This window comes from Drosophila virilis, chromosome 3, assembly GCF_030788295.1.
Source record: "Drosophila virilis strain 15010-1051.87 chromosome 3, Dvir_AGI_RSII-ME, whole genome shotgun sequence".
NCBI lineage: Eukaryota > Metazoa > Arthropoda > Insecta > Diptera > Drosophilidae > Drosophila > Drosophila virilis.
The window spans coordinates 10,543,404-10,559,228 of record NC_091545.1 but is presented as its reverse complement, the minus strand read 5'-3'; the positions used below and the strand labels follow the sequence as shown (position 1 = coordinate 10,559,228).

At 48.2% G+C, this 15,825-nt stretch overlaps 5 protein-coding genes across 6 annotated transcripts; 3 read left to right on the top strand and 2 right to left on the bottom strand.

Annotated features, from left to right (window-relative positions):
- Positions 1-74: 74 nt before the first annotated feature.
- Positions 75-1,360, top strand: LOC6622829 (alpha-tocopherol transfer protein). Its single transcript, XM_002047019.4, has 3 exons — positions 75-408; positions 460-832; positions 898-1,360. The coding sequence occupies exons 1-3, from the start codon at positions 107-109 to the stop codon at positions 1,153-1,155; spliced, it is 933 nt and encodes a 310-aa protein (XP_002047055.3). The 5' UTR covers positions 75-106; the 3' UTR covers positions 1,156-1,360.
- A 14-nt stretch (positions 1,361-1,374) lies between these two features.
- On the top strand, positions 1,375-8,953 carry galene (potassium two pore domain channel subfamily K member galene). Of its 2 annotated transcripts, none has more exons than XM_032434742.2 (6): positions 1,375-1,804; positions 2,624-2,882; positions 2,950-3,196; positions 6,805-6,931; positions 6,985-8,435; positions 8,502-8,953. In XM_032434742.2, the coding sequence occupies exons 2-6, from the start codon at positions 2,676-2,678 to the stop codon at positions 8,705-8,707; spliced, it is 2,238 nt and encodes a 745-aa protein (XP_032290633.1). In that variant the 5' UTR covers positions 1,375-1,804; positions 2,624-2,675; the 3' UTR covers positions 8,708-8,953. The 2 variants fall into 2 exon arrangements, with proteins under 2 accessions (XP_032290633.1, XP_002047053.1); XM_002047017.4 differs by having other exon boundaries at positions 1,376-1,774.
- On the bottom strand, positions 3,210-4,444 carry LOC6622745 (uncharacterized). The gene has a single exon (XM_002047018.3). It carries the CDS (start codon positions 4,306-4,308, stop codon positions 3,328-3,330), a length of 981 nt encoding a protein of 326 aa, XP_002047054.1. The 5' UTR covers positions 4,309-4,444; the 3' UTR covers positions 3,210-3,327.
- Positions 8,801-12,931, bottom strand: Klp61F (Kinesin-like protein at 61F). The gene is made up of 6 exons (XM_002047016.4): positions 12,543-12,931; positions 12,182-12,482; positions 10,668-12,000; positions 9,408-10,606; positions 9,088-9,348; positions 8,801-9,019 (listed from the first exon to the last, which is right to left on the bottom strand). Exons 1-6 carry the CDS (start codon positions 12,626-12,628, stop codon positions 8,996-8,998), a joined length of 3,204 nt encoding a protein of 1,067 aa, XP_002047052.1. The 5' UTR covers positions 12,629-12,931; the 3' UTR covers positions 8,801-8,995.
- Positions 12,932-13,201: 270 nt separating this feature from the next.
- Positions 13,202-15,692, top strand: Sac1 (Sac1 phosphatase). Its single transcript, XM_002047015.4, has 2 exons — positions 13,202-13,487; positions 13,559-15,692. Exon 2 carries the CDS (start codon positions 13,572-13,574, stop codon positions 15,336-15,338), a length of 1,767 nt encoding a protein of 588 aa, XP_002047051.1. The 5' UTR covers positions 13,202-13,487; positions 13,559-13,571; the 3' UTR covers positions 15,339-15,692.
- Positions 15,693-15,825: the final 133 nt, after the last annotated feature.

Genomic DNA, 15,825 nt, shown 5'->3' with positions numbered 1-15,825 from the left:
CTGGCCTTTGTCTACTATCTTATCTTGGATTGATTAATGTGGCTGCCCATGAATCGAGCCCGAACAAAGACCTTCAGTTGTGCACTGGCTGCCCGACCTGGCCAACATGCCGTCCATTCGTCCGCTAAGTCCGGCCCTGCAGCAAAATGCTATCGAGCAGCTGAACGAGATTCCGGAGCGCCTGGATGCGGACATAGCCGCACTGCGTCAGTGGATTGCTCAGCAGCCACATCTGAAAGCGCGCACCGATGACCAGTTTCTGGTCAACTTCTTGCGTGGCTGCAAGCACAGCCTGGAGAAGACCAAGTCCAAAATGGATCGGTTTTACACGCTGCGTACCAAGTATCCCGAATACTTCATTGGACACAATGTGGATGTGGACAAGCTGCTTGCTCTTTTCCGATTAGGGTGAGTCGCATTCTATGCTCGTTTCGAACTTTGAATCAGGTTCAGTTGTAGCACTGCTATCGTATTGCCACGCCCACTGCATGATAATGGACCACGGATAGTTGTATTGCGCATGGCCGCCTACAATCCCGATGAGCACAATTTCATTGAAATCAATCGGGCCAGTAGTCTAATGCATCAAATAATGCTCAATGAAGACGATGATGCTATAGTCAATGGGGTCATCAATATTCTGGACTTGAGCGACGTAAAGGCCGGGCACTTCTTTCAGATGACGCCTTCCTTTGCCAAGAAGATGACCGTTTTCCAGGAGGAGGCACTGCCCATGCGCACAAAGGGCACCCATTTCGTTAACACTCCCGCGGCTTTTGATAAGGTCTTCAACATGTTCAAGCCGATGATGTCCAAAAAGCAACAGCAACGGGTAGGTTCCACATCAGCTTGTAGCTAATCCTTCTGGAACTCAACGTCCTTATCATTTTCCTACAGCTTTATGTGCACGGCAACAATTTTGATGCCCTGTACCAGCAAATACCGCAAAAGTATTTGCCCGTTGAGTACGGTGGCGAAAATGGTTCCATACCAGAACTGATAAAGGATTGGGAGGAGCGCATAAGCGCCTACAGGAATTATTGGGTAGAGGAGCAGAACTATGGCACGGATGAGCGCCTCCGACCGGGCAAGCCAATTGACTTTGAGGGTCTATTTGGGCTGGAGGGTTCGTTCCGACAGTTGAATGTCGATTAGGGCCTGTTCAATGGGGCGTTCCAAACTTTTTTGTCTATATATAGCGTTTGCCTTATCTATATCTTAAGTATTGATATTTCACAACTTGAGTTTTACAACCAAGATTTGATAATGAACCTTTGTGGTGTAGACAAAAATAACAGTGCACTTTTTTACAATATTGTATATTTAAAAAGATATTTACAAGAGAATTTTTAAAAACATATTGCATATTACTCTAAAATCGAAAGAGAGAAATGCATTATTTGTCGTTGTTGTTCTGGTTGTGCCTGACAAATCAGCTGCTGACCGAATCTCTTGTTCCGTGTTCTCGGGAGAACAAGTGTAATGCCAACTGAGATGCACAAAGTAAACAAAAAGTATTCCAAAATGTTCAGAATAGAAGAAAACTACAAGCTACTACAACTAGCCCAAGTAGCAACAAAAATAAACCACTCACCGATCGCCGATCTCCGATCAGAGAAATGTTCAGTAATCTTTGGAGAGTCGTCGGGATCGGTCCATGTGCTGTTGCCGTTGCGATCCATATCAGAAAATAAACACGCAACGTGCACACAAAAATGAATTGAATTTGGAAATATATTTAAAAAAAGCAAGAAGAACAAATCCTAATAGTGCGGTACGGCTCAAAAGATTGGCGTACATAAATGTAAATTATGCCATGTACAGCCAAAAAGTTAATAAATTGCTCGCCGATAATTGCCCAATAAGAAATCAAATGAAATCAAAGCTACTAATTATTCGTGCATGTTATATAGCATCTTCTCATACAATATATATATATATACATATATATATATATAGTCCATCTGTCTGTTCGGTTATTTGTTGTGCCATTCCGGCTAGTATTTAGACTATGAAAAGTAAAAATTTCTTGCGGCGAGTCTGTCTGCCTGTCTGTCTGTTTTTCTGTCTGTCTGTCTGTCTGTCTGTTGACGAGATGGATGTTGTTCCCCAAAATAGTTTCCATAAAGCACAGCCGCATAGCCCCCCCCTAACCACTTACCCGACCTTGCGAGGCTGGCGAGTCGACTAAATAAATATTTAGACAAATCTTAATGTACATGTGTGAGGATTGGGATTTCCCACTTCCATTTCGCCACCTGGCTATTTAGCTTGTAATTGTTTGTCCTTTGTGTTTTTATAAGCCCAACTATTTTAAAAGATTACCTTATCAATGCATTGCTTTTATTCAATTAATGAATATTGATGTTTCTGTAATATTTTTTGCGTTATCTAACAAATCCAGTGAAAAATTCAGTTTATGGCAAGAAATGTTAAATTTGGGGTTCGAACCGGCTTGATTCAAACCGGGTTTATTTTGCATACCCTCTATAAGTCGTAGAAATGGTATATAAGCTGAAGATCTTAGTCAAATCATAGTAAATATTTAACAGGGTATTTAACCGTCGACTATTTTGATTCGGGTTCAACAAATTTAGTTCGCCTTTTCATAATTTGTGTGCAGCGAACCACGAAATTGGCCAAGGGAAGACGCATAGCCGAAGAGTTGCACGACCATGTCGGGCAGGCGGGCACACTCCCTGCCGCCGCACATGATGGAGCCGGCAAAGCCGGAACGCGGACGCTGTGTGGCTGCCATCTGTTTCTCGTGGAAGGTGCTCACCTGTGTCGTTTCCCATGTACTGCTCGTGCTGCTTGTGGTCTCGTACTGTGTGGGCGGTGCCTATTTGTTTCAGCATCTCGAACGACCGCATGAGATTGAGGTGAGATCGCACCGGGTTTCATAAGCACCCAACCCGGCTAACAGTCACTCCATGTGTGTGCGTCCAGGTCAAGCGGGACATACAGAACCTGCGCTTCAATCTCACCGAGCGCATTTGGCTGCTCTCCGATGACGCGCTGGTGCTGCGCGAGAACGACTGGATGGCGAATGTGAGCAAGCATTTGGCCAACTTTGAGAAGCAGATCATGACGGCCATCAAGGCCGACGGCTGGGATGGCGACGAGGATGAGCGCAAATCCCAATGGACCTTTGCCGGCTCCCTCTTCTACTCCATCATAGTCATAACCACAATTGGTGAGTGCTTAAATAGGTCAACAGTTCGAGAGAATTTTATTCGCATTTAACATAATCTAAGCCTAACGACTAAACTCTAACGACTAAAGCTAACGGTTGCTTGAGCTGGGGCAGCTGTAGGTGAGTTACAGCTAGATATTCTTGCTGAGCTTATCATTCACCGCTGCTGGTGAGCTGGCCGAGCTCTTGGCGCTCTTGCCCTCGGCCGGCGTCAGCGACTTCTCGTCGTAACCAAAGCCCCCAACTCCGAAGTTACCGCCGTAGCCCGTGGGTGCCAGACCGGGCTGGCCTAGGCCAAAGCCAGCAGCTAGGCCATAGCCGTCTGTGTACTGTGGTCCGGCATACTGATTGCTTGGATACTGTGCCAGGCCAGGATACTGTCCGCCAGGCGCGCCAAACTGGTTGTAATTTGTCTCTGCGCCTGGATAGCTTCCAAATGGATATTGGTTGCCAGCGCCTGGATACTGGCCCAAGCCTAGTCCGCCGCCGAGCTGTCCGCCCGGATAGGCTGTGCCGGCATTTGCACCGCCACCCACGCCCACGCCTGGATAACCTGCACCGGCACCCAGGCCCGGGTAACCCGTTCCCGCAGACGCACCTCCGTAGATGCCTGGATATCCACCTAGTCCCAGTCCGTTCTGCGCCCCACCAAATCCAATATTGCCAGGCTGATATGCATTGGGATATAGCGGCGGTCTGTATCCCGTAGGACCACCAGGGCCGACCAGCACGCCTGGATTGCCGCCACCAAAACCGCCGCCAATGCCTGGAAACTGGCCACCATTGGCCGGCTGTCCCCCAAATCCGCCATAGGGATTGAGATTAGGATAGGGGTTGTACTGACGCGTGCCCACATTCGGCGCTGTGGTTGTTGTGGGCTCCACGTCCACATAGTCCTCGATTTCATCGTTCTCTGGCTCGCCAGGCAGCGGTCTTCTGGTAGTTGGCTCACGTCTCTGCTGGTTCTGGTTTGCGTTGCGTTCATTTTCCTTAAACGCACGCTCCCTGCGGTTGTAGGTGCGCCAAACCCACTGGTCCTCGTCCGATCTGGCAGTCACAATGGCCAGATGGCAGGCAAGCGCCAGCGACGCGATGAGGCAATGTTTTCGCATGATTTCTGCGCTTAACGAAGATTCACTGATTCACACTGGAAACTCTGGCCTTTCTTTCTGCTTTTGGACAGTTCACACACTGACCCGTATTTCGCGCTTGGTCGCGACTCGATCGTTTATAGCGATGCCAACAGAATAATTCGGCAATGCGAGCGGCACACGCTACTTATATAACAATGGGCCAACGACGAGGCACAAAAATCACTCGTGTGTGGCTCGCCGAGGACGGCAGGTGCGGCACATGCCCCACAGTGGAACCAGCACAAAAGGTCGCATTGCAAGAAACATTTAATTATATCGCTATTTCGGGTTACGGTTTGAACCAGCGCCTTTTCCTTAGACGTTGTTCCCTTGAACAAGGCTCTTATTTTGAGATCTTATTTATGTTAAACATTTAAATTAAAAAATTAATTTATTATGTATTTGCGCGTCCGTCTACTGAAAATATTACAAGCCAAGCATATTTTCGTATACAAGAAGCGCGCTAGATTTGATCTCTATCCAAAATTGGCAACTGTCATATATAGTTATATACAAGGGCTGACGCCCATATCATTTATGCCAGGTAGCTGGCTACTTCTGAAAAGTATTTTCTATTGAAGCAAACCATGAGCCGGTTCGATTTAAACTCAGCCTTGGCTGCGTTTGTTATTGGCCTGCGATCAGCATGAGTTCTGCCCCACTGTGCCGCTGCGTAAACATCTAATGAATCAACGCAAACAAGCCAGACAGACAGATACACAGACAGAGGATCGTGGCAGTCGCAGAAGCAGACGCAGACGCACTCCCAAAAAAAGACACGCCAGATTTAACAGCGATCGGCGACCAGCTTGAGCGCCGGGCACGCAGCCCACGTACTTAGCATTGATTCATCCAATCCGAAGAAACCGCCAAACCGCAAAGAAGCGCATGATCAGTGATCTGTTCTGTGTGCAGTGATCAGATCAATTCATGCAACGCCGCCCAGGAACTGCTGCAATCGACTTGGACATGGGCCCATGTGAGCACGTAGAAATCACATAAATATTGAACTGCCTCACGATCGTTTTGTAATTGATCGTTAGACTCCATGAAGGGTACCGAGGTACCGAGATTACAAAACACTTTCCTGGAAAACAAAATGAGTTTAAACATTTTACAGTCCACTTTTTGTGTTGATGCATAATTAGTGTTCATTTACCGATCAATTGAAGATATATCTTTAAACTCGCCCACAAAGACAAAGGGGTATATTCGTTTCGTTCTGTATGTAGCGAGAGACTTGACACCCGTGTATACAGAAGAAAAGTGAGAACGTGAAGTATCGAATGGGTATACATATATCTTTTATAGATTATAAATTACACTTCAGGATAGTGTGATCAGCTCTTTTAAAGACCGATCGAAAAATATCTAAAAATAATTTAAGCTAATGCAGCTGACAGCCACTTTCAAGCCTGATAATGAGTATTTAGGAGTCGGTTATACCCGACTGCCATAGTCCTACTTGCTTATGCTGCAGCAATTGCTATAAATTTGGCTTATCATTCAGATCGTGCAGCACATAGGTCAGCACTTGGCTTAGTTTTGTTTCGGGCCATTTTTTTTTTTTTTTTTTGGATACAGTTTGTTGCACACAGGTTGATTGGCCTACTAAGCGCCCACGTGAATGACCTCTAAAATGTTTTCAGTTTCAGGTTTAATCTAGCCAATGATCCGAAGGGGGGCGGGGGGCAGGAAGCATCCAACGAAATCAAAAGTTAGAATGACTTTTGATACATTGAACAGCAAGCGCAAGGTCAATCGCGACTTGGCGCAGATGAGTTTTTAGTTTTAGATTTTAGATTTATGATGGGAACCTTTTGTATAATTTCCCAATATGGATGTAGCATTAAGTGAATTGTCTTGGCTTCTGCGAGTTTAATGACCGCCGCTTGTTTGGTCTGTGCCAATACCAAAAACACACACACACACACACACCCATTACCCTCAGCCATGGAATCCATGCGAATACAAACACTTCCGCATTTCCGCAAGCGGCAAAACTTGAAACGCCCATTTTGTACTTGTACTTTGCGTGGGAGACGATAATGGATTAGCTTCTCAAAGCAGACAGATTAGGCACGTTGCGCCCATTAGCATTTCCAAGATATTGCCAATTTGCGAGCTGGCACATATTATCCCCGGTTCAAGGCAGTTTCCCGACCAACTAAAGACTGTCAAATTTCATTTATCGTAGCCAAAAACAACACCAAATAACACTAGAGTGCGTTCTATACTATACTGAGAAGACGAGGTTAGCCATACTTTAACTACATACAAATCATTTATATTTATCATCTTTATTTGCAAAAATGTAGTTAAAATAGGAAGTGCTCAAATCTTGGTGAATTACGCATCAGTCTACAGACTCAGTTATCGTTATCATTTAAATATGATTATATTAATAATTATCCTCCTCTTATTCATTCACATGCAACTTGATTTACCATAACTGCGATGCCAAACGCTGGACAGGCTATGGCCACATATCACCGCGCACAGACTGGGGCAAGGTGACAACGATCTTTTATGCCATCGTTGGGATTCCATTGATGCTGCTCTGTCTGTCTAACATTGGAGATGTGATGGCCACATCGTTTCGGTGAGTTGGACAAGTTGTTGGCGTTGCGTGCCCATTGTTAATCTGTCAGGCAGGTTCCTCTACTGGCGCATCTGCTGTTATGTGTGCACCCGTTCGGCGAAACGGCCCAGAAATGCGCGGTCGAGGCAAAGATCTATGCGGATGCGACCGCAGCGTGTTACGTCGCGATCTCAGCCGCCGCCTTCGTTTAGGCGCTCCATGAAAATGACTCAGCGCTCCAATAATGACTCTGGGCTGGGACCCTCCATGGGGCATGCCTACTCGGATCCGGAATTGCGCACACTCGGTCGCGGCTACGATGACCGGGATCGTGACTTTGGCGGCGGCGGATATCGTGGCAGTGGGAACCGTTCACGTCGCCCGCAGATGTACCACCAGCCACTACAACATGAGCCGCGCCAGCGTCATACCATTTACGGCGATGAGTACGAGACGCAGACCTTGAATCGCGCCAACCGCTACAGCAGCCGGCAGCGACAGCGGGACAGAATGCGGGACCGGCACACTGTGGAGCGTGAGCGCTATCTGGGTCACTCCAGGACGCACATACATGGTTCCATTGATGACTTCAGCGACCTGCCCCCACCGGCGAAGCGTGCGGCCAGTGTGCGATCTGTGCGCTCACCCCAACGCCAGGAATCGCGCGCCTCTCGTGAGCTGCATCGTCTGCACTCAACGCCGGGTCGTGGCTCGGGTCGTGCAAAAAGTGTGGATCCGCGGCATGGACACATCTCGTCGCACTACGAAGATGTAGATGAGGACGTGGTGCGCAAGACGCCTATTATACCCAATCGCTATGCGCTGGACGACGACGACTTGGTTAACAGCGGGCAACATGCCCGCAATGCACCACGCAGCCAATCAATGCCCAGATCGGCGCATCGTCAACGTCAACGTCAGAGGGAACTAGAACGAGAGCGTTCACCGCAGCCACAACCGCCGCCTTCGCATCATCATCATCAACAGCAACGATCAAACGGGCGACGTGCCGGCAGTCTGGGCCGTCAATCCTCGCGCTACGGCAATCATCTGGAGCCGCCGGACTACGATGCAGGGCCGCCGCAGCGACATCGACGCGGACGCTCGCCGCGCCACGAGGACTACGTAGAGGAAAGTTTCGATGAGTTGTCCATGTGCGACGATAACGACTTGTACGAGGATTATCCAGTGCGTCATGGTTCGCGTAACCGAGAGCCGCGCCGTGAGCGACGTCGCGAACGCCGCCTGCCACCCTCCCCACGCATCATGTCGCCCATGGGCTTTCCCGTGCAGCGTCAGATCCGGCGTCGTCCCAGCTATGATTACGATGACGACGATTCCATGTACGGCGACGAGTATGGCGACAGGTTCGATCTGGTGCCCAAAGACCGGCCGGTGCCCATTTGGCTGTGCGTCTTTCTGGTGGTCAGCTATATACTGGGTGGTGCCGCGCTCTTTGCCTACTGGGAGCAATGGTCATTCCTGGACTCAGCCTACTTCTGCTTCATCACGCTGACCACAATTGGTGAGTTCCCGAGGATGATCTGCACATATCCATCTTTAGCTTTGACTTGCTTCACTTTTGCTGCAGGTTTTGGTGATTTTGTGCCCGCCAAGGGCGTCAAGGATGAGTCGGAGCAGTCCATTGCCTACTGTTCCCTGTATCTGCTGTTTGGCATCGCGCTACTGGCCATGAGCTTCAATCTGGTGCAGGAGGAGTTTATAGCCAATGTTAAGGAGGTGGCACGACGCCTGGGCATACTCAAAGATGATGACGATGAGCAACAGGACGACTGAGTCTCCTGAGCACAGTAAGAATTCAATATAATATACAAGCTAAACGCGAAACTCTTGGGATCCGATTATCCAAGAAATGCCATAAAATCGGTATACATTTATCTCAATTTTATTTATTTCACTATATCGAACGTTCACTGTAGTACAGGTGCCTTTATGTGCATATTGTATTAAAAAAGAATCTCAAAAGATGACACAAAAAGCAAAAAAAAAGTTAAAAATAAAAAGGAACAGGCAAATTTAAAAGAGGTGCTCCAATTAGCGACTGCTGGATGCTGGATGCTCGTCTCAGGCCATGTTCTCTTTGTTATGCTGTGCGGGGAATAAGGTAAGATAAATTTGATTGCTTTGCTATTTAACAGATTGCATTTTTAGCTTACCCTATTAAAGGCAGGCGAGCTGAGCGGTGAGTTGCGAGGCGAATTGCGAGGCGAGTACTTGTGAGGCGTCAGGGAGCGGGACAGAGAGCCGCTGCGCATGCCGGCAAGCGGCTGCTTCAGCGTGTTACTGCCACCTCTAGAGCCGCGCTGCTTAATATTTACGGCCTCGACGGGCTCAATGGGCGTGGAGTTCATAATGGTCTCCGTTTCGGACAGCTCCTGCACTGACTGCAACAATTCCTCTGGTTCACCCTCGCTGCACTGCAAAATCAAGGAATGCTTAGGGTGAAAATGGTATAGGCATAAAGATAATGACTTACCTCATCAATGGTGGCCGTGGTATCCAAATCCGACCAGTCCTGCTCCTGCCGATAGCGACGCACAATATCCTGATGCGGCGATGTGGCTGCTAGTGTGCGTGGATAGATAAAGTCCCGCTTGGATGGAGTTGTACCAGTGGGCGCATACGTTTTCAATTCACTCTGATGAAAATTCGAGAGATCCTGGTGGCAAGTCTGTTGGAGTTGTCGCTGCAATATCGCGTGCTGCTTTGTCTGCTCGGAGAGCTTTTCAATGAGCTCGGCTGTCATGACAGCATGGCCGATGCCTAATTGAACATCATCTTTGATAATCTGATGGATCTGCTCGGTGGCCCTTACAAGGTTTTTCTGTTGCTCATGACGCAGTTGCTCAGCGTGCTCCTCGCTGGCCGAGCACATCTGGCGCAGTTGCTGCTCATGGTTACGCACTGTTTGCATGCTGTGCTCGGCCTGCTTAGCGCTCTCCTTGCACAGATTCTCCAGCTGCACCTGCAGCGTGGAACACTTAGCAACGCCCTGATCCACGTTCAACACTGCAGCCTGCAGTTGGCTGCACAGTTCATCGCGTGCCGCCTGCGTCGCCACAGAGCCCTCCATGGCGTATGCCTGCATGCTGTTGCCAGTCTGCTGAGCCTGCTCATTGATCGCAACATGGCTGCGCTTCAGCTGGCCGACGCGAGTACCCATGCTGACTGTGTTCTTGGCGCGCTGCTGCTGTAGCTGCTCCAGTTGATGCATTAGGGCCGCTTCTTGCTGTGCCAGCTCCTCCTCGTAGGCCAGTTCGGTCTGCAGTTGTTGCAGTTGCTCGGCATCGGGAGCACTCAACGCCGTTAGCTGCTGCAATTGCTGCTGCACCTGATCCACGTGCTGCTGCAGCGCCTTTGCGTTGCGCTCAATAATTGGCGAGAAGCCATCGCGCATACTATCAAGCGCTGCCTTGTGACGTTCATTGTTAGCCTCCAGTTCCTGCAGATTGCTAAGCATATCTTCACTTAACATCGCATTCCGTTGCTGCATATGCTCCAGTAGTTGTTCCAACAACGCCTTGCAATGGGCGTCTCCAGTGCCGGCAACAGCTGCCGCAAACTGTGCCTGCAGCTGCCCATGTGCCGTTAAAGCTTCAGTACAACTGATACGCAAGTTATCGATGCTCTTGGTGGCATTGGCCACCAGACGCTGATGCACATTGGCACAATTCGCTAAGCAGGAATAGAAGGAACATTAATATAATGTGATGTATAAAAAAAATGAATGACATACCCAGCTCGTCGGTCAACTGCTGCGTGGAGCCTGCGTGTTGTTCCTGGTATTGGCTGAGACTGCCATCGAGCATCTCCAGATTGTCACGCATGCGCTCCGTGAACTGAGCGCACGTGCTGCGAATTTTTTCGTCCACATGACGTCGTCGCTCAATGGTGCCGTGCAGCTGGTGCGTATCATCTGCAGCCAAGTCGGCTGCCTCCAGTATTTGATGGGCTTGTGTAGTCAGCTCCTGCTCAGTCTTAACATGCGACTCAACCAGCTGTTTTTTTTCCTTGTATCGCCGTTTGGTTTTGGTGAGTACCTTCTTGGTGAGCAGTAGCGATCCCTTGGTTTCAGTTAGATGCTGTTCGGTACGTGTAAGCTTCTGGGTCTTCTTTACGAGATTCATGCTGACCTCATTAAAGATCTTCTCCTTGTTTTGCAGCTCATCCTTGAGTGCTTTAAGTAGCAACATTTTTTCGTTTAGCTCACGGGTCTGCGAATCCATTTTGAGCGTCATTTCATTGTAAGTATCTTCGGCCAGGTAGATGCCATTCTTGTCGCGTGCTGCCATCAGATCCCGCTTTAGTTTATCGATCTCCTCCGTGTACTCTTTGAGTACCGTCTTCTTGGTCAGCTTTTGATTGACCTCTGGCTTATTCTGGATGTTCTTGGCGCGGTGCGCATACTCCAATGTGCTGAGTGTTTCCTCAATGTCCTTGTGGCCTGGCGAGATGGTGGCTATAATTGAAGTCTTAGTGCGCCCACCCAATGACTCCTGCAGCAGCCTAGTCAATTTAGACTCGCGATAGGGCACATGAGGCGCCCGGTCGACCAACGCTGTGATCACACGACCCAATGTCAGCAGGCTCTGGTTAATGTTGACAGTTTCGCGCACTCGAATGCCCTTCTCATTGCCCGCCTTGGAGACGTTCTCGCTGCCCGCCAAATCCACCAGATTCAGTTTGCCAATTTTGAGCATCTCCTCGCCTTCCATGCCATTCTCACGTATGTGCACCACAATTGAGAAAACGGTATGGGAGCGCGAGGATTGGGCATTCATGAGTGTTGTGGCCGTTTTGCGTCGCTCCTTGCCCTTCTCCAACAGCTTGTACACATCGTCCTTGCTATGCACGGGTATCTCCTCGAGACCCTGAATAATAACCGAACCCTTCTTTGTGCTGTCATCAAATATACGAATCTTGGTGTTGTCATCGGTTGAAAGCAAATCGCACAGCTCCTCGTTGTACAACTCCAAATAGGAGATGCGCATCGTGTACTCGAGCTCCATCATGCGCAGTTCATCGAACAAATGACTGAGCGCACGCGGTATAATGCCAATTTCCGAGTCCTACAAAAGGGGCGTGTACTAATTAGAAAAAGGTTTGAAATTCTGAGAAGTCAAAACAGCTGCGAGGTCAGTCACAAAGTGGCAAAACTTGTTTTCGCAGGTCAAAAAAGCTCTCTAGCGAAACACAACTGTACCGCACAAGCGAAGACTCAATTTTAGATTTCTATTGGGGATCACTTACATCTTCCCAGGAGGACTTTAGTTCTGCACACTCGTTGCCCACCATTGTGTGTGTTTTGCCCGTGCCCGTTTGGCCATAGGCAAACACAGTGCAGTTGTAGCCTGCAAGCACCTCCTCGATAAGCGGCGCCACGACGGTGCCGTATACATCGCATTGACGCGATTCCGGCCCAAAGGTGCGATCGAACGTAAACTTCTTGGTCAGCTTGGAGTCGAGCGTGTGCCGTGTGATAATTTCGCGTGGCGGCATCACATCCACCACCTCTGCGGAGCGTATGCAACGTTCCCGCGAGTTAAGCGGCCTGCAAAGCCAAAACCATGATCACAATTTCAGCAGCTGGGTATGAATGTACGGAGCTCACCTGACGCGCACATAGACCTGTATGTTTTGATTTGATTTTCGCGCTTGCTGCTGGCGCGAGCCATTCGCACCCGATGTTAAATCCATGTCTACAAATGACGCCAAGCCCTTAAATGCCTTTGCAAATAACTGTAGTTTACGTATTTATGGGCGAAAATGAAGTGTATGACCTTAACAGGCTGCTCTGATCACGCGGTGGCGGTGTGGGTAAAATCACTTAATATTCAAATAGATATAGTCGGCTTTCAAATTCAATATGAGAATATATTACAAGCTGCCGCTTTATTCGCGTCGTCCGTTCAATTTTGAATGATGCGAGAAAATGTTATTTAACTTCTTCGATGTGCACACACTGTGTAAGACATTTTTCGTATGTTAGACTTGTGCACACACTGTTAGCGTTGATTTCGTATCAATATGTGAATAATATCGCTTTTACTATAAATAGTTGTAAAAATGAGTTGCCCGAAAAGTATGTCGTCTTGATTTTCAATATTTAATATTTTTGATAAAATTTAATATAGCTTTAATATATGGTCCAATTGTATAAGCAATAGCGCGTACGTGCGCTCAACTGCGCCTCCAAAAAAATATGACAGATGGCGCTAGCTTCAGTTATCGATAATGCATCGATAGTTTTCGTGAGCCAGTGTATGTGAGTGCTTGTGCCTTCGTCACCTCGTTAAATAGGGTTTTTTTTAGTTTTTTAAAAATTGCTATGTTTGCAGCTGTTAAATTTAATCAAAATTAACAAAAACCGTCTGCCGCCTTAACAATCACACTGCAACACAAGGTGAGCGTGAGCGGTGTAAATATACATAGGCCGCAGTTATTATAGTTGTTGTTTTTCTGCTACTGCCGCTGCCACCGCCGGTGCTTGAGCTTGTGTGCGTGTGTGTTGCGTGTGTGCGCCGTCATCGCTGGGAAGAACCATTGACAAAACGCAGTAAGAACCCGACCTATTGCTACTTAAGGCCAACAACAAGAACATATTAATCAGACTTATGTACGCTTTAGGTGCACGTGCAGAATGGAGGGCGACAACGATGTGTACGATGACATGAATCTGTATATAACGCAGGAGTGCTTCATTGTCGAACCAAATGGCCAGGATGAACTATTGATTATTGGCCGACTCGACAAGGTGACACGTGTGGAGGCCAAGACCACACAGCTGTTCAATCTGATGCCGACGAGACGAATATGTGGCATACTGGGCACAATACATCTGCTAAGCTGTGACTATCTGATAGTGGCCACCCATCGCCTCTTCGTGGGCATCCTCAACAATGCGATCGTGTGGCGTTTGGCTGGCTACGATATTATACCGTACATTCCCAATGCAATTCAACGCTCAGAGAATCAGTCTTACCTAAGCATGTTGCGCCAGACGTTGGATACCAAGTTCTTCTACTTCTCCTATCGTTACGATCTCACGCAAACTCTACAGCGGCAGCAGGAGAATATGGGCAAGAAGACGGGGAAGGGTCTGCTGGATCGTGCGGATAAGCGTTTTGTGTGGAACTCCTATGTGCTACAGCAGTTCAAGTGTGATAAAATGCAACGCTTTCAACTGCCGCTGGTGCACGGTTTTGTGTCGGTGAACCAGGTGCAAATAAACGGGCAAACCTTCTTCTGGAGCATTGTGACGCGCAGATCCGTGGAGCGTGCGGGAACGCGGCTCTTCTGCCGTGGCAGCAACGATTTGGGCCAAGTGGCGAACTTTGTGGAAACGGAACAGATTGTCGAGTTCAATGGACAGCACACCAGCTTCGTGCAGACGCGTGGCAGCATGCCGTTTTACTGGCAGCAGCTGCCCAACTTGCGCTATAAGCCAAAGCCGCGTCTGATCCCCGGCAAGGACCATTTGGCGGCATGCACCGCGCATTTCAATACACAGCAGAACATTTATGGCATGCAGGTGGCTGTCAATTTAGTTGATCAAAAAGGCGCCGAGGGCGAGCTGGAGGCAACTTTTGCGAGACTGGTTCGCGAGATGTGCAACCCTAGAGTGCGCTATGAGGCTTTTGACTTCCATCACGAGTGCCGGAAAATGCGGTGGGACCGACTGAACATTCTGATCGATCGTCTCGCCCATGAACAGGAAAACTTCGGTTTCTATCATGCCTTCGATAATGGCAACGTAGTGTCCACGCAAACGGGCGTGTTCCGTACAAACTGCATTGACTGCCTAGACAGAACGAACGTAGTGCAGAGCATGCTTGCTCGCCGCTCGCTCAGCGCCGTGCTACAAAAGCTGGGTGTGCTACATGTGGGTCAACGGGTTGAGCACGCTTCAACCAGCTTCGAGGCGCTGTTTAAGGGCGTTTGGGCGGACAATGCTGATCTTGTCTCGCTACAGTATTCCGGTACGGGTGCCCTCAAAACGGACTTTACCCGCACCGGCAAACGCACCAAAGTGGGTGCTGTCAACGATGGCAAGAATTCGCTAATGCGCTACTATTTAAACAATTTCGCTGATGGTAAACGTCAGGACGGCATCGACCTGTTCTTGGGCAACTATCTGATCAATGAAAACGAGGGCAGCATTCTGCCATCGCCACTGTCAAAGCCACGTGGCTGGCGCTACTTCGCCTTCCCATCGGTGCTGCTAGTCGCTGTTGCCATGTTCATTATCACTATGACATATCCGGCCGAATTCAATACGGAGAACCTGCTGTTCATGCTCTTCTGGGGTGCTATGATTGCGGTCAGCGCCACTGGCATTCTCCACTACGGCATCGAGTTCGTGCAGTGGCCACAGCTTTTTCCTCTCCTGTCCTTTCATTCCGCCTGACGTTAGTGTCGTTTAGTTGATTATCCCATGGTGGATAGCCTGCCAAGTCTTCTTGCTTTGCTACCAACATTTAAAGACACTGCATGCAAAATATACGAAACAAAATTCCTGTATACAAATGCTCTTTAATTATGTATATTGTGTCAAACACGCCCTTTGTCTTCTTTCTCCTACCATCCTAGCTAATTAATAGATGGAGTTCTTAAGCATAAGCTTCGTGCGGCTTGCAATGCACAACCAGAAAGGCAGTGACCGTAGCAGCGCCACTTAAAAGTACATTTACGAGTAGCTCAATCAATTTTGTAGAACAATTTCGGGAATTGAATAAATGATTTTATGATAAAATAGAAAAAACCCCAAAAAAAAAAAATTAAATTTAATTGCTGCTATTTTATGACTCCTATTTTATGAGAATGTGTGCAATGGCTGTATGTATGATGATGTATGTATTTTTGAGCATAAACTAAACTTTAAGCTTAAACTAAGT